The sequence below is a fragment of the Vespa velutina genome, chromosome 3, assembly GCF_912470025.1.
Source record: "Vespa velutina chromosome 3, iVesVel2.1, whole genome shotgun sequence".
Classification (NCBI taxonomy): Eukaryota; Metazoa; Arthropoda; class Insecta; order Hymenoptera; family Vespidae; genus Vespa; species Vespa velutina.
Genome location: NC_062190.1, coordinates 5,629,101 through 5,647,400, shown reverse-complemented (window position 1 = coordinate 5,647,400; position 18,300 = coordinate 5,629,101). Strand labels below are relative to the sequence as shown.

At 38.4% G+C, this 18,300-nt stretch overlaps 1 protein-coding gene across 13 annotated transcripts in view; it reads right to left on the bottom strand.

The window, feature by feature from the left end:
- LOC124947720 (nucleolysin TIAR-like) overlaps positions 1-18,300 on the bottom strand; it is a 506,703-nt gene that overhangs the window by 37,648 nt on the left and 450,755 nt on the right. For all 13 annotated transcript variants that reach the window (XM_047490256.1, XM_047490261.1, XM_047490260.1 and 10 more), the window contains 2 exons: positions 5,033-5,108; positions 841-943 (listed from right to left, as the gene is read on the bottom strand). In XM_047490256.1, coding sequence (XP_047346212.1) covers positions 841-943; positions 5,033-5,108 — 179 coding nt within the window. The remainder of the gene's footprint in view (positions 1-840; positions 944-5,032; positions 5,109-18,300) is intronic.

The window sequence follows — 18,300 nt, the reverse complement described above, 5'->3', positions numbered from 1 at the left end:
TCCATCTCGAGATATCGATTAACAAACACTCGAACAGCGAGTGCTGCCTTTGCGGAGGCCGCTTTTGCAGAGTAACCGTTCGTGGTAAAGCCGTTTCGAGCTTTCCTGAATGGCACAGTGAAAGCTTTCTGAGCGAACGATCCACACTATGAGTGCGCGCGCTGGTATTAAAGAGAGAAAGAAAAAGAGAAGGAAAACGAGCAAACCTTTCGAACTCTCAACGATGAAAGAGAGAAAAAGAAAAAGAGAAAAAAAGAGAGAAAGATTGAGAGAGAAAGAGAGAGATGAGGATAGAGACGGGGATAGACGACAGACTCGATCATGCGCATCCACTTCTACGCGAATTATAGAATTTCGTCGACCTAATCGAATTCCGGTTGCGTCGATGAAATTTCCGCAATCGCGTGAACGTGGCTACGCAATATTTAATTTAACTCCACGCGAAGATTCGTATTCACATCAAGTAAACCGCATTTTGAGATAAACACGATGTTCCTTTGACGGATATCCCTCGTTCCTTATCTCCCCCATTTCTCCATCTCCATCGTTAGTATCATCTCTCCTTGATCGACCGATATTTTATGTTATCTTAGCTAAAAAGAAATTGGAAGCTTCTTTTACTCAGAGAGATTTTGAAATATTCTTCCCCTTATTTGTTCGTTTCCTCCACTTTCATTCATCATATCCTCTTCAATTAATCTTAATCGTAATAAGACAGAGTTAAATATTTCGGGATTTCTATCGATCGATACGATTTAGTTTTTAATTAGATTCTAATTACGTTTCAAATTATATAAATTAAAAAAAAGAATGATTGAGGTTCAATTGTCCTTGACTCACCTTCAGATTTTGGTGCAGGCGGCTTGCGAGTCGCCCAATTCGTTCGAATACTTCTGCTACCGAGCCATTGCCCGTTCATGGTACCGATGGCGATTTCCGCTTCCTGAAACAATAAATGTTAATGAGTAAAATGGTTCAACCGATATAATGAAAGATAAAGCGAGATTGAGAAAACTCTAGCACCCAGGATTTCTTTTTCTTTGAAATAGTCGGGATAGACTGGTTAAGATTGCTGCTTTTGAAAAAGACAAGTTTTAAAGAGAGAGAAAAAAAGAGAGGCAGAGAGGGAGAGAGGGGGAGAGAGAGAGAGAGAGAGAGAACAGCTTTCGATAGACGGAACGATTCGTCTGTGCAAAAGGGGGTCGGGATAAATGGAATAAACGTAAGAAGTAAAGCCGCGTTACGAGCAACGGCAAACGGCTGTAACTCCGAGTACGCAGGACACCGATCGTAACTTTTATTTATTACTGCTCTGCTTTGAGAAAAGCACGCCCGTAAGCGGATCGAGAAAAATTTTACCGTCCCGGCTTCTTCGTGGAAATAGGAATAACGTTAACGTTTATACCTTTCGCGCGAGTGACGTCCTTTAATGTTCTCTTACGACTATCGAATCTAAGGTACGCGAAGAGAAGTAAAGAGATAAAGAAAGTAAGAAAAAAAAGAAAGAAAGGCAGAGACGGGGAGACAGAGAGAGAGAGAGAGAGAGAGAGAGAGAGAGAGAGAGAAAAGGAAACGATGACGCACAAAGAACGAAGGAATTAAATCGGACTGATGGGACAGCTCGTTAAGTGGCTAAAGTAAATCGTAAGAACATAACGTCCCTTCTCTTTTACCCTCGAAAAAGGCAGGGCTGGAAGTAGATCGAGTCGAAGATACGGTTAGTTCGAGAGGGAATTCCATTCGACAAATCGTACCTCCGATTTCTCGCATTTCCCAAGAACTGCCCTTGGCAAACTGCTGTGTTCCCATCGCTGCTTTGAATTCCCTTTTCGAAGAAAAGGCGCTACCCTTTATGACGAAGGATAGAAGGGAAAACGAGCCTCCACGTGGTCAGGCTATTTGTTCTCAAGTAGGTAACAAAACGATCATGGCCTTGCTTCAATGTACCTTTGGAACTATATATCTATGTATGTGTGTGTGTGTGTGTGTGTGTGTGTGTGTGTGTGTGTATGAGTGATTGTGTGTGTGTTTAAATGTACTGGCCTATCTGATAGATGACTATTGTACAATTCGAATGAAAAATTATGAAGAATTTTCTCGATAAAGAAAAAGAAAGAAGGCAGAAAATGGAACAAAAATGAAAGAATCGTGTCCGACTATAACTGAGGAAACGTAAATATAAATTTGTAACAAAAGGTTCGTTTTGATAAAAAGACAACACTGTATAGTATACGCACACACATACACACACATATATACATACTCATATACACAACTAACGGTATATCCTTGAGATTTCCAAATGTTTAAGAAAGGTCAAGATAAAAAAAATTTTCGAGAATGGTAAACAGTAAGAAAGATAGAGAAAGGTAGAGAGAGAGAGAGAGAGAGAGAGAGAGAGAGAGAGAGAGAGAAAGAGAAAAAGACTTAAAAATAATCCTCGTCTTTATTTTATTCGACTGCTGCTTGGACGAAGCTTTGGAGTTGAGAAAAGATGAGATAAAAAGAGGCCGAGAGCCAGAGAAAAGAAGAAAGAAAGAAAAAGAGAAAGAGAGAGAGAAAGAGAGAGAAGAGATGGCTGAAAATACTCCCGCCATTGAGAAATTCCAGCGGAAGGGGTTGACCGTCGAAAAGCTTCTCGCAAACGCGTGGTTGGAGAAAAGAGGGTGGTGAGCTCTCCCACCCTTTTCCCCACCGTTTGCGCCATTCGAAGGACTCAGGAGTTTTCTCTTCGTTCCTCTTCCACCTTTAACCTCTCTGCTTCTATCTCTTTTTCTCTTTCACTCTCTTTCTTCTCGTTCCTTCTTCTTCGAGAGTCGTGCACCTTAACCACTTTCCCACTACTCCACGGTCCTTATCCCACGACATTTGTGCTCCTGTAGGATAAAGTATTTCCGATTCGAATTTCCATTCCCGATATGATGCCGCACATTCGCGCGGTTAGCCTAGATAGACCGCGAGACCGAACGCTCAGCTCTAAGCCGATTCTAAACTCCGGTCGATATCAACGTTCTCCTCTCGCTTCTCTTTCCGTATTCCTTTAGTGTGCTCCACCTTCAACATGTCGTTTCTCTCTCTCTCTCTCTTTCTCTCTCTCTTTCTCTTTTTTTCTCTTTCCGTATAATATTTCCATATTAAGTTTATTATAGTCATGTTATTACTTTTATTGCCAATTATTATCGTTTATTCTATTTTATTATATGATATATAATAAAGACAAGGATAACAGTCATAATAGCAATAAATATTGTTCTCTCTTTCTCTCTCTCTCTCTTTTTCTCTTTTTATGATTCACTTTAACATTTTGGAATTTTCGTTCAGTTCGAATTTGTTAAACTACGAAGACGATTGTAGGTATCTTTTTTCTCATACTTGAACCTATAACTTTATATGGAAGACGACTGTGTATAGACATTACCGATCAGTCATAAAGCTTTCTGACCGAAGCGACACCCAACTGCTTTGCATATATTACTAAGTCATGCTGGCTTGCTATGAGCACTGCTCAATGACGGCTTACGTGGCTTTTAAGAAAAAAGTTGCTTTCGAATTTTTCATTCTCTTTCGTGGTAAATGTCTATTCTTCATCGAATCCATGAAAAGATTTTTGGAAGAAAATTCTTGAAGATTGAACGAAATCTTCGATCGTTTCAACAATTTAAAAAGGTTGAAAGAAGAGAAAGAAAAAGAAATAAAAGATATCGTATCTTGTTCGTTAAAAAGAAAGAAAGAGGGAGAAATAGACAATGTGGATGCTATCGGAAAAGAAGAGTAGCGTCCAGTATAGAATCCAAGGAATTCGTATTTTTGTTGGTTTTAGTAGTACTAGTAGTAGTAGTTATAGTAGTAGTAGTAGTACTAGATCACAGAAAAGAGTTTGGAGGGGATGTCGTTTGGCTGTGCGATCAGAGTACGCGATTTAGATACGTGTATCCGGTGCTCGAAGGATATAGTGGTTGAGAGAGAAAGAGAGAGAAAGAAAGAGAAAGAGAGAGAGAGAGAGAGAGAGAGAGAGAAAGAGAGAAAGGGGGAAGAGCTCGAAACGGAGGGATGGAGGAAGAGAAGAGAAAAGGAGGAGGAGAAATTTTCGCGTGTTCCTAGAGGTTAGCGGAGACACCCGGGAAATTTATACTTCGGCAATAGTAATACCGTGGGTGTGAGTCAGGTGCCGGCGGTGGTCCAGATCGATAGGACATTAAAACAGAGGGGAAACGAAGGAAGGTTCTACCTCCGGGTTCGGCCGCCTCGACGAATAACCTCGCCATAAACGGGGGAAAGCCTTCTTTTACTCAGCCGTACATCTAACTTCGTCGTGATTTACGTCGCGGATTTTGGTGGGGTACAGTAAAACTCGGACTTACTCTCTCTTGCTCACTCGTTTGCTCATTCGCTATCATCCTCCTTCTCTCTCTCACTCTCTCTCTCTCTCTCTCTCTCTCTGCTCCAAGAACGATGCTGTAAACCCTGAAGCTGCTTCCGCCAGCAACGTTCTGGTTCTGGCCAACCATCTCTTCGTATCCCTACTATTTCCATCGATTGAACATCGAAAGACCAGTTCCAACTTTCAACTTGCCGCTGTTAATTTCTCACGATTTCGATCTTTATGGATCGTCGTAAACTTCGTCATTTGTTTGCATCGAAATGGAACAGGTGCCGTATCGCCATTGAAACGATGTTGTCATAGCAAGCATATACGATGACGATATTGTGCGAATATATGTATATGTATGTGTATATATTGTTGGAGAATGTGTGCATTCGAAACGATGATCGATAGATAAGTTTGTTTAGAAGAAGAGTCTATCTATGTAAAGTCCTACGTTTACGATCGTTGCCGAGGCTCTGTTCTTTTGTTCAAGTTCGCTCATTATCTCGGCAACGAGTTCTTCTAATAGGAAGAAGTTAATCTTTGCCAAAAGTTTTTGATTAATAAAGAAAAAAAAAAATGAGTGGTGGTTACAGTGGTAAAGTTTAGACTGGTGCTTTTTCTTTTTTTTTCTTTTTTTTTTCTAAAAAGAAAAATATCGCTTACCGCTTTTTTGACAAAGGACACGAATCCATAGCCTTTAGACTTGAAGGTTTGTGGATCTCTGACGACTCTGCAATCCCTGTAACATTAAGAAAACGATTATGTTAGTAAAGATTAAAAGGAAAAAAAAAAAGAAAGTTACAAACGATGATTACGATTAAACATTAGCTCGTAGTAAAACGAGACAATGGCATTAAGTTTTATATTGCGTTTCGTTAAGGTCATCTTGCCGATGCGAAAAAAAAAGTGAGACTAAGAAAAAAAGATGAAGAAGATGAGAAAAAAAGGAAAAAGACAAAAAAGTAGAACGAGGAACAAGTAAGTTTTAGCTTTGGTCGTTCGTCCAACGACGTAGAAGGCTAACAGCCCTCGGAAGGTACGAGTATAAAACAAATACGCTCTAAGTATACGAGTAAAAGAATGTGTTACTTCGTTCCTACCGTTTCTAGCTTTTTCGTCTTCTAAACTCATGTTTTTCTTAGAAATGTAAGCGACGTTGAAGTAACGTAGCTATTAAGCGATGGGTCTTCTCTTGTAAATTTTTTTTTTCTTTATTAGTAAATATCTCTGGACATTTACTTCTATGGAATATGTACTTTAATCGATCAAATAAATACAAAGTAAACAAAGTAAAAATATATATATATATATATATATATATATATAAGAAGAAAGGTTTATATTTGTATATATATGTTATATATATATATATATATATATATATATATAAGAAGAAAGGTTTATATTTGTATATATATGTTATATATATATATATATATATATATATATATATATATATATATATATAAAACATATATATATAAAACATAGATTTTGATAGAATAATGAATCGACCTATTTCCAGTTCCTTTTCTTTAAGGAACGTGTCTCTTGAATCAGCTGACTCTTGGAAGCATGCATCGCACGTATTCTGAGGCTATATGACCCCCTACTTGCGGAATATTATTACGGAGATATACAGATGCATACATATATCAAAGAAATTTCATAAGTAACGTATCCCTTACGTACCAAAGGGACGATCCTCGAAAATACGATTCTTGATTTTCTCGGAATACGTCAAAGAATTCAGAAGTACTCATATTTGAAAGAAAAGCATTGCGTACTTATGTGAAAGACCGAGAGAAAGGGGAAGAGAGAGAGAGAGAGAGAGAGAGAGAGAGAGAGAGAGAGAGAGAGAGAGAGAGAAAGAAAGAGAAAGCGAAATAGAAAGAGAAATAGATAGAGAAGGGAATAAGCCTGGTTTGGACTTCCATGAATTCTTCCTCATAATTAAGATTCCAGCGGTGTCTGCCAGAGAAAATTAGGAATACCCTGAGGCTTGGGGTGTATCTCGTGGTCAGAGGGCCGTTTTGAAGGTATAGCAGGAAGCTTAAATAAAATATTCTTTCGACCGGTGGAGCCTGGCATGCGATGCGAATAAAATTTTTGAAATCGTGCACGTTTCTTCTCTCTTGCTCTCTCTTTTTCTCTCTCCCTCCCTTTTTCTCTCTTTCTCCTATCATTTCTTTTGGTCTTTTTGTATTTCCAGCATCCAAGTATCTAGTAACGGAGATTAGGAGTTTTTAAAAGATGACTTATCATTTGTACCATATGTTTTTTATTAGATTTTGCATCGAAAAATAAAATAATTTTTGTATCAATCTCAGTATCAAGAAACACTTGTTGTAATATATATGTATATAATATATATATATATATATATATATATATATGTTGTAATATATTGTTAATGTATATAGAAATAAGAAAAACTGAAAAATTTATATAATAATAATGAAAAAATTGATCTTCTTTAAAACATATTTTCCTTCGAGTTCCTGAGGAAGTTCTCATTTGGAAGATTTAATCTTTGAAAGATTCGATCTTTTAGCTTAATCGTCAGAATCGATTAGAAAATTTTTATATGTACGATGCACCCGCGAGAGAAAAATAATAATAAAGATAATAATTTGTATGTTTTTTCGATAGATATTTTTATCTTCCAAGAATTACACTCAGGTGATTCGAGTGTTTTAATATACATTGATGATAAGATGAGGAAAGTAGTAACTCTCAAAATATTTTGAAGAAACTACTTGGAGGGTTCTTCGTTATTCGTTTTCCTATTTTATTTTTTTTTTTTTTTTAGAAACATTTTACCTTCGAGGATATTAGCGAACTTTGCGCTTCGAAGCTTGCAATTTGTAAAATAATTCTTTTTTCATGACTGAAATAAAAAGAGGTCAGTGACTGGAGTGCCTATCGGCTGAAAGCATTCGCAAAACATGTTAGATCATAGGCATTCGTTTTGCGAAAAGAATCAAAGGGATTAAAGTCGTGCATACTCTTTTTCCTCAACTCTTTTTCGTACCCTTTCTATCTCTCTCTCTCTCTCTCTTTCTCTCTCTCTCACTCTCTTACACTCAATCGCACTACTTTCCCGTCTGTAGCTCCTTTCTGTGGGGACTGGTCTCTCCGTTTTGAAATGAAAAGACTCGCTCTCTTTCCGCGTTACGGAAAAGAGAAAAGTCGTTAAACGTGTAATCCGTGGCACCGCGATTTAACGCGTTAGACTTAAAAAGCCTGGTAAATATTATTTTCCGTACTGTGCGCGAATGAAATCGTAAAAGGGAAATGGCTGCTGGTAACTGGAAGACGAGGGTGTGAGAGAAAGAGAGAAATAGAAGGAAAGAAGGAAGGAAGAGTTGAAGAAAGTAGAAGAGAAGAAGGAGAAAGAGAAATTACCATCGAGAGTGTATGTGTATGTATGTGTAAAAGCAGAAAAAGCGAAGGAAGGCGTTAGTAGTTGAGAAAGAGAAAAAGAGAGAAAGAGAGAAAGAGAGAAAGAGAGAGAGAGAGATAAAAAAGAAAAAATAATGAAAACGAAGGGAAATCTCGAAGAGCCGGATAAAAGACTTTTCTTCCGCCTGTGCAATCCGAAGATTTCCTGAAATTGCGGTCCCACGGCGTACCATGAAAAATCTCGGTGTTCGTCCCTATCCCTATGTATGTACTCTATATACTACTATTACCTGTATGTATATGTATCTCTAGGCGTATAAAAAAGAAAAGAAAAAAAGGATCAGAGAAACTCGACGCCTTTTTCACGCACCGAGTATGTCGCTGTAATTAATCCATCGTCATTAATGAACGCATCTTTTATTAACGCGTCTGACGTCATTAACGAACAGAGAATATGAAAGAGACGAGAAAAATCGAGGAAATCTTTCTGCTGCTAATCGTTACCTTAAAAAAATCAAACGTATTAAAGATCATGATAATTAATCTATACTAAGGAAGAATTTTAAAAAGTAATTTATCTTACAAATTTTTCCTAATCTTACGAGATCTTCGATAATTATTCGATATAGGAAGGAATTTATTTTTATCAAAGAGAAAACCAAAAATAGAAGTAGTAAGGTATATATATATATATATATTAAGCTTAACCAAAGAGCAATTTAATTTTTGCATTTTTACTTTTCTCTTTTTATTTTCAAGAAGTTCAACATTAAGTTTTTCCCATAGATTTCGCGGCTCGGCAAGCCGCTTCCGTTAACGTCGTCGACTTTCGGTGAATGGCAGCGGTTGCCACACAACTTACGAACACGGAACGTTGAGTAATGGTCAATACAAGTTAGATGTGGAACACGCCAGTCGCATATGTCGTTGCCCACACTTAGGGTCGTCTCGCATCGTTCCACATACACTTACATACACACACACACACACACACACACATACACACACATATATATATATATATAGATATGTCTATATATAAATGTGTGTGTATGTATGTGTATATATATATATACACTTAGAGACGGAACACGTGCACGAATACTGTCGTAGTAGAACGAAAGAGCAAGGCTGAGAGAATGAAGAGGGGAAGGAAAGAGAGGGAGAAAGAGAGAGAGAGAGAGAGAGAGAGAGTGTGATACGAGCAAGTAACCGCGGCAGCCTATAGCAAAGCCACCCCTTCAAGCCACCCTCATGAGTGCCTCATCGCGTGCGAACGCGTATAGGTATGCGTTATGCGGCCATGTGTTCTTATTGCGTGTTTTCAAGCGTTCCTCCAACAAAATTCTCCCACTCTTCTTTCATCCATCTATACCACCACTCCTCATTCGTTTTCCTAGTGCTATATCTCGCCACGAAAGGCGAAACAATCGCTGTTACGGCGTGCCGTGAATTTACGCGTCGTGTAACCACCCCCTTCTACTCTTTCACTTTGTCTCTCTTTTTCTCTACTCTCTTTCGTTCTATTTCTCACCACGTGCAGCCCTCGAAAAATCGTAAATTAATGCACGGTTATTGACGCGATAAATCTCAGAATTTAATTCAGCTTCCATCGAGAACCGCCCCATGACACGTTTTTTATCTTTCTCTCTCTTTCTCTCTCTCTCTCTCTTTTTCTCTCTTTCACATTTTTTTCCGTTCTTCCTCGACGTCGATATAACCGCGACAATGCCTGTCCCGGAGTTCCCGTGGCGCGAGCACACGACAAAGCCGAGAGATAGGATGAAGAGTAAGTCTGGATTTATTGCCAGGCGTGCACACGTCCGCGCTCACGATGGACGTGAGAATGAAAAGAGAGGTACGCGTCGATGATCCAAATTGCCGTGCTTGTAGAGAAGAGAGACAGCGATGCCGTTTCCCTGTCCGTTCGTTTCGAAATTTCGAAAGTGCTTTCTATTTCTCTCTCTCTCTCTCTCTCTCTCTCTCTCTCTCTCTCTCTCTCTCTCTCTCTATCTATCTATCTCTATCTCTGTCTCTGTCTCTCTCTCTCTCTCTCTCCCTCTTTCTCTCTGTCTTTCTGCTGTGCGAGCATGACGTAGGTGGATACCGTAGAATGTTCTTTTTTTCAGATTTTTCAATTTTGAGCTCGGCCCGAACGCGCGTCTCTTACTCTGAATCCATGGCTTCGTTACGGTCGAGGCGTATCTCGCGAGCTCGTTATCCTCGCGAGCAATTAGAGGAATCTAATTGGGAACGGTCTACGCGTATTTGAGTATTTCTGTTGAAGTATACGTTTAATTAACCCTTTAAGCACTGAGTTTTAACCTTTGAGTAGCGAGCTTTGTAGAGGCACTAAACTAACTTTCAAAACGTCATAAAACTTAAATCGATTTTCTTATGTGCAATAAGTAGAAATGATCAAATGTTAATATATTTTAATGTCAATATTATCACGTTGTAATGTAACGAACAAATCGATTAATCAAGGTAGAAGAGAATTACTTATTATCTTAAATCCATTCCCGAGATCTCTTTTTTCCTTTCGTTTTGAACTCAACGCAATCTTTTTATGAATCTTCGATCCCGTTGCTTGAAACTTTGCTCTCTCTCTCTTTCTCTTTCTCTTTCTCTTTCTCTTTCTTTCTCTTTCACTCTTTCACTCGCTCACTCATCTATGCGAACTTTCGTCCTTTATCTCTCGATTAGCTACACGTCACGGATCGTTTTTCGTCTATCAGCTAGAAAACTCCGAACGGCTCATTAATTACGAAATGGCGAAAAAAGGGGCGCGTCAGCGTGAAAATCTTTGTAGCCGGCCTCATTGGTAGTATACGATCGCTCAGGTAAACGTGATCATGTAAGTAGAAAGATTGAAGAATATCGTCTTGGATGAAGGAAGAAAGAAGACGAAGAAGAAGAAAAAGAGGAGGAGAGAAAAGAGAAAGAAGGAAAAACAGAAAAAAAGAAGATGGGATGGAATGAATGGTCTTAGAGTGTGAGCTTCATCAATCTAGTAAGTAACAACTTGGGCAGGATGTCACTTCCCTCGTTTCGTTTGATCGCACATCATGCCGTAGTCGCTGTTCTCTGTCCTTGTTATCTTTTTTTTTTTTTTTTTGGTATCTAAAGAGAATGGTGTATTTGCACTCACGTGTATGTGATACGAAATTGCTAAGAAGACTCATTGTCAAAATGATAAACCATGATGAAACGAAACAACTGATATAGATGGTTCTTTTCTTCCCACGTATCAACGTATCCTACATAGTGTATATATTTTTCATCGATTTGATATTTTCATCTTCCGGCTCACGTACACGAGTGTATTTTTACGATAGCCGTTCTAACGGCGACGGTGACGACAACGACGTCGACAGACGGATAGATAGATATGTAGTAGGTATTTTCGTACACGCGATCTACCGATATATCGGTGAGTCACATCGAATGAAAGAGTATCGATATGAAAATTTCAATATACGTATGATCGTTGTTGTCGTCTGGACAAGTTGGCGTCAACTATCAAAATCGAACTTTGCCATGATCGTAGAAATTATTTTGGTGAGGAAATTTGAGTTGGTATTATATCTGTATTGTATCTGTATATGTGGAAATATATATACACACACACATATACATGAGATGTAGAAAGAGAAAGAGAAAGAAAAAGAGAGAGAGAGAGAGAAAAAGACAAGGAAGAAAGAGAGCAAAGGAGAAGGGCAAGGGGAGTTGAGTTTGCTTACTTTTCGCTAAGTGCACTCACTGCCGGGCGCGCGAACTAATTGTCGATGGGGTGGGTCTTAGCGAGTGGTAGGGTTGCCTGTAAGGAACTTGGTAAGGGAGAAGGAAGGAAGGAAGGAAGGAAGGAAGGAAGGAGAAGAAGGAAAAGAGGGTGGTTGGTAGTGGTTGGCGGTGGTGGTTACGTGGCAATAGCGGAATCGTGAGATTCCACCCTTCCTTTTCACTCTCTAACTCTACCTTACCTCTCTTTCTCTCTCTCTCTCTCTCTCTCTCTGCTAGTAACCTTGTGCTATTGCTATTGCTACTGCTGCTGGTGCTCTCAAAGATTCGAGAGAGGATTTCGATTTCGAGATCGAGGCCGATAAATGAAACGGGTTATCGTGATAACGCGTTTTCTCGGTGTTCCTTCCAAACTCGTTCCCGGTCGGTTCGTATTTTCGTCGTGTAAACCGCTTATTAATGTTACGTGGCGTTATGACGGCACGCGGGATCAACAGCGAACACCTCTACCTTCTCTTTTCCCTTCCCCTTTTTACCGCACGTTCTCGTTCCACTTATCGTATTTGATCAAACTTAAACGTTTTCATCTTCTTTTTCTAATCGATCACTACTGCTATTACTACTAATATTACTATTACTACTATCACTACTATTACTACCACTATTATCTACTATTATTATTACTACTACTACTACTACTACTACTACTACTATTACTACTACTACTACTACTAGTACTACTACTATTACCACCGCTATTACTTACTATTACTATTACTACCACTATTATTACTACCGTATTACTTACTATTATTACTACTACTACTATTATTACTATTACTTACTACTACTATTTCTACTATTAATACAACCACTACTACTACTATTATTATTATATAATATACTACTATTACTATTACTACTATTATTACTTTTGCTATTATTATTACTACTATAATTATTATTACTAACGTCACTAACGTTCAAGCTCCTATAAAAGGTCAATTCAGCGTGGCACATAGACGAGATTATTATCTAGATAACTGGAAAATTAACTGCAAAATGTGCCGTTTTGCTCCCATGGTAAAATGGGTTATGCTAATTTTAATAACATATTTATTGTTCCCTCTGTCCTCTCTATTTCTATCTCTCTATTTCTCTCTCTCTCTCTTTCTCTCTCTCTCTCTCTCTCTCTCTCTCTCGTGATGGCCGCACAAAAGGCAACGCAATGACAATGATACGTGCTCGGCCATTGGTCGAGCAAAAGCGATAACACTCTCGGCTGATTATACTGTTCGAGCTAGTGGTATTTTCCGAGACCGAAGTTTCACCGTGCCGATTGCCGATTTCGTTCGGGCGAATCGCCAGGTATCGGTTATTTACGAACGTTCCGTCCGTGCACCATGCGTGATACGCGGGGAATGTTACGACCACTGTACCTCTAACCCCATCCCTCTTTCTCTCTTCATCTCTCTCTCTCTCTCTCTCTCTCTCTCTTTCTCTCTTTCGTACTCCCTCAATCGGGTCTAAGCGCATCGTGTTTTGTAATGACGCTCGACGCTGTCGTCTATTATCGGCTCATGATACAACGTTCGACCCTTTCCACTTTAATACCCACCCTACCTTTTCTCTACCTCTCCTTCTACCATACTACTACACTTGTTAATTCGAGATCGATGCGTTGACGTAGCGCGAGATCGAAATTTTCAAATTTGCCTACGGACTCGTTTCGGATCTATCTCGTTTTATGATATTCCGCTGATAAAGTGAATTATTCTGCGTGTATCGAAATGAAAATGCCAGCTCGACGGTCATCTCTTTTTTTGCCAGACGAAAAATGCTGACTTTTTAGTAGGTTTATCTTCCGTCGACAGGTGCGAAGTAAAAGCTTTTGTTTACACGCATATTCTTTTGTCTAAGAGAATTTTATTTATTTCTTTTTTATTTTTTCATTTATTTCTATTTCTTTTTTTCTTTTTCTCTTTTTTTTTTTTTCTTTTTGTATTTGGGTTTATGAAAACGAAAAAGAAACGAAAGTCATTTCAATATTATTATTAATTCGATTCACGATAGATATTTTGTTTGACATGATCCAACTAAAACGTTACTAAGATCAAATGACATCTTATAAATTATAATACGATTGATCTGTTGTTGAAAGATATCGTATATGGTTCTGTCGACTTAATACCAATGAATCTCTTGTGTCATCCTGTCGATCAATCGTAAAATCGTATTATGATATTAGTCATTTCAAATTGATCAATTTCCCTACGGCTCATTAATTTCCTATAGACAAATGTGCTTTGAAATATTTTTGACGAATAGTGATGTACGCTGTTGTTTCAATTTCGTAATGTTCAAATTTTGAAAAGAAATTGAAGGATTATAAAGGGTATAGAAATATCGTGAAGAATTAATCAAGATAAAAAGTTACCCTTAAAATCATCGATAAAATATTTGATTTTATATTTCCGTAGATGTAACGCCATTAAAATCAATTCCAAAGTATAATACAGAAGAAAAAGAGAGAGAGAGAGAGAGAGAGAGAGAGAGAGAGAGAGAGAGAAAAGAAAGAAAGAGTGAAAAGGAACGAGTTACATTTCGATTGAGTTACTCTCCAAAGATTTCGCCACCCTTTTATCGATCTTACAGCAGGCTCGCGTTGATGCAGGTAATCCTTCGGCAAACGAATACAACTCTCTGTACGTGTGCGCGGGTTAAACGGGTCGCTCGAAGAAAGAAAAGAGAACGGTAGTTGAAAGAAGAAAAGGGGAATGTAAGGGGGATAAAAAGAATGGTGGGAGGAGAATAGAGGAGAAAGGAAGAAGAAAGGAAGAATAAAAGCGACGAATGGGAAAGGAGAATTCCATCCGTGAATAAAAGCATGGGAGAATATTCTCGATAGAAGTGGCGAGTAAAAACATATGATAATAAAGCACCACGTCGTTCGGCAATGATGGCGGTGTGTCTGCCTCTTATTCTTTTTCTTCTTCTTCTTTTTCTTTTTCTTTTACTTTTACTTCTTCTTCTTCTTCTTCTTCTTCTTCTTGTCCTTTTCGATTCCAGCGAAACTTCCAACCGAATTGTAAATGTCGAGTATGTTCTTTAACTCTAGCTCACAGCCCCTCTATATCTCCATTTCTCCCTCTTCTTTAACCTCCTCGAGAATCCGACGCTTCCACGAACGTCGTCATGAAAAAGCGGGAAATGTATACGACGAAGGAAAGGGTCCTTTGGGATCGTGAGAAAATATGGGAGACTTTAAGTGGAAAGGAACTAAATCTGCGAATAAATTAACATGTACTCGGTGTGATAAAATGAAAGAAAAGAAAAATAATGTAAGAAAAAAGAAAAGGTAGAAAGAAAGAAAGAAAGAAAGAAAGAAAGAAAGAAAGTGAAAGAAGAGATACTTGTCATTTTTATATCACTCATGGAGGTAACATTGTTATCTATTCATAACATAAAGAGATCATAAAAAAATTCGCAAGATGTTAAAATCTTCTGCTTTTCTCTAGAACTTTAGATAGTTCTAAAGTTTTGTTTTAAAAAATTGAACATGTCGATTGAAATTTTCGGTCTTCGCCCTTAAGGTTAATTCTCGCGTTAGAGTTACGATATAACATAGGGTTAAGAAGGAGAACAGAGAGAAGAGAAGAGAAGAGAAGAGAAGAGAAGAGACGAAACGAGACGAAAGCTCGTATGCCCCCCTCCCCTCCTCCTTCACCAGTTCGGTCCTCGATATGGCTTCGTTAAGAGGATTAAGCGGCTTTGAAGTTACGTCAACTGAAATTGTGCTAGATCGAGCGAGAAGGTGCCCTGGCCGAATCGAGAACCTTTTTCGACGCCTGACGAGTGAAAAGAAGCGTGTTGGTTCGAGGGTAATGTCGAACTGCGATCTTTCCCAGGGCCAACGATAAAATTTCTGAGCGAGCAGTAATGTTTACTGCTTCCATTCAAATATTGGAATTTGATTCCACACTCTTTTCATTTTTCTTTCTCCTTCTCTCTATCTTACTCTAGTTTTCTTCGGGGAGACACAACCGAACGAATTTTACTCGCGTAGCCAAGGAGAAGAACTTTTTTCAACGGAAACGGACTTTCTTTAAGATCCGCCCTTCCCCTTTCCCATCTCTTTCGATGCAAATATTATGTAATTTTTATTTGTTTTACAGAGGTTCGCGCCTCTCGAGACGTCCGACTATTTAACTTGGCAACAACTTCTCTAGTTATCGCCTGTTTGCTTTTGGCAAAGAAGTAAAAGGCGAACAGTTTTCGACTCCGTCTTCTTTCTAGGGAATTTCTCGGAAATTAAAAATGACCAAATTCGAAACTTCTCTTTAATCACCATTAGACCATTAAAAGTCTTCAAATGATACATTTAAAATAATTCTTCTCTTTTGTAAAAAAGAAAAAGAACTATATATATATATATATATATAAAAAGATACACAGTTAAATTTACTCGAAGACGAGATAAACACATTGAAAGAAATTGTAAGAAATCGGGAAAGTGCTTCTTCTATTTAAAAGTTCCCCATCGTTTATTCGTTCTTATGGTATTCCTAACGCCGTGAGGGAGAAGAACATACGATCGAAATAGTTTTAGCAAATTCAGTTGGAACCGGTGTGGTCGGCCGAGAAACGTTGGAAGAAGAAAAGGGCAGAGAAGAGGAAAACTGGAGATACGTGTCCTGGTATTACCAACCGTACCTATACCTTCCCGTGGGATACAACTTTGCTCGCGGTTTCGAATGCATTTATTTGAATCTTGATACAAGAATTTATTCCACTCGCTCGCTCGCTCTCTCGTTCTCTCGCTTGCTCACTCCTTCTTCTCGGGTCCAGCTCTTTATCCACTTTCTATCGAGGACGACGTGCCCCTTCGAGCGATCTGTACCAACCAGGACATGTACCTACCTATCTATGTATGTACGACAATTCTCTGGACATCGAATGTCACGAATTATCCGGGCTACTACTGCTCAAGGAAGCACGTCTTTTTATACGCGTGCTTGGACTTCAACTTCGGTTTCGACTTCGACTTCAACGAATAGGACTTACGTCGTTTCGTTTTACGAAAAGATCAAGAAAAATAGTCGAAATTCTTCTCTCAAACGCGATTGAGGGATTTGCGAAATCGAGAAGAAAATTTATCGTCTGGTAAAGCTGAATCTAGACGAACAATGACGTCTAACATTGTTCACGAGTGTCAGGGATTTTATTTGAAGTTATACTCGATTGTCAGATAGAAAAGCTGATACTTCTTTTCTTCTCTTCTTTTCCTTTACTCGAGAATCTTTCGACAAACATTTCTTTTACCAATAACGTAATCATTCCTAAACCTAAAATCCATCTTTTCTACTTCCATTTGTCTGTATCGTTTCTGTTTTTATCGACGATGAAATTCCTACGAATGGATCTATGTAGCTGCTAATACCAATAAGACCTTTTGCTCGCATATAGACGGATAGTTCCGATATTTAATAATCTTCGATCGACGATAATAAATGTCGCTATTCAATCACGATGGATATGCGTCTGGACGTCGGATCTATGCCGATTTCGTTTTGGGTTGGCCAATCAGTCGGTACGTGGCTGATTTAATGCGTTATTTTATTAGAAATCTATAGAGCTATCTAGATTACGTGGGGAAAGGTTTATGGGTTGCCTGGAAGCCAACGAGTCCGGCTCGACCATCGTTTGTCTGTTTGTCTCTCTCTCTCTCTTTCTCTCTTTCTTTCTTTTTCTCTCTTTTTCTCATGTCTTTTCGATTCTCGAATCGTTTGCGACGTCATACGATCACCACCATTTCCCATTTACCATCGAAACCATGGTCGTTTGGGCGTCAGCCATTTTTATTTCTCTTTTTCTTCCCGTCGACCGAATGAATTAATTTATGCCTTCTTTTTCTTTGTAGTATTTCATTTAAAAGTTGTAAAGTCAACGAAGAATATCTAGACTTCGGAGTTTTTTTTTCTCGTTTAATCGATCGATGAATTTCTTTTTTTCAATACGCTATACTGATACGAGTAGCTTGAAAATAGAAAGAAAAATGTAATAAAATTATTTAGCTTTAGAAATGATTATCTGTATATATCTACATTGTTTTTGCTGTCGAATCAATAAATTTACTTTTGTAACTATCGATCGAGTTCGTTTGCGATTGAATATTTTAACACGAGGAGATATCATTGTGAAAAGGATCTCGTGTAATTCGAAGGTGTCGTGCGGCTGAATGCGGTTTATTGATTTTCAAGAGTGAGACAGATAGATTAAGAGAGAGAGAGAGAGAGAGAGAGAGAGAGAGAGAGAGAGAGAGAAGGGGAGGGGGAAGAAAGAGCGAGGCAATACGTAAAAACGCGAGGCCATTTGTTAATATTGAGATATCGATTATTTTTAATGAGGATGCCACGGAGAAGCGCTTGAGCAATTGAATAGTCAACACGGTCTCTGCTTTCGTCCCAATCGCATCTTCCTTCGGCTCTTTTCCCCTTTTCTCTCGTTTGGGAACAGAGCCGAAACTGATCTTTTTCATCGAGATTGCATTTGAAAACGTTCTTATATATAATCCCCCGGCATCGATAAAATCGTTACGATTTCAGCAATATCTTTATACGAGTGGAGGACAGAATTTCGAAAGGACAATTGTCCTTCATTTTGACGATTATCGAGACCGTTAATAAAATTTTACGACGACACTTAAAATGATTCTAAACGATGATGCTCGTCGTATCTTTTATTTTTGTTACAATGATATTAAAAGAATAAATAAATAAAAAAGA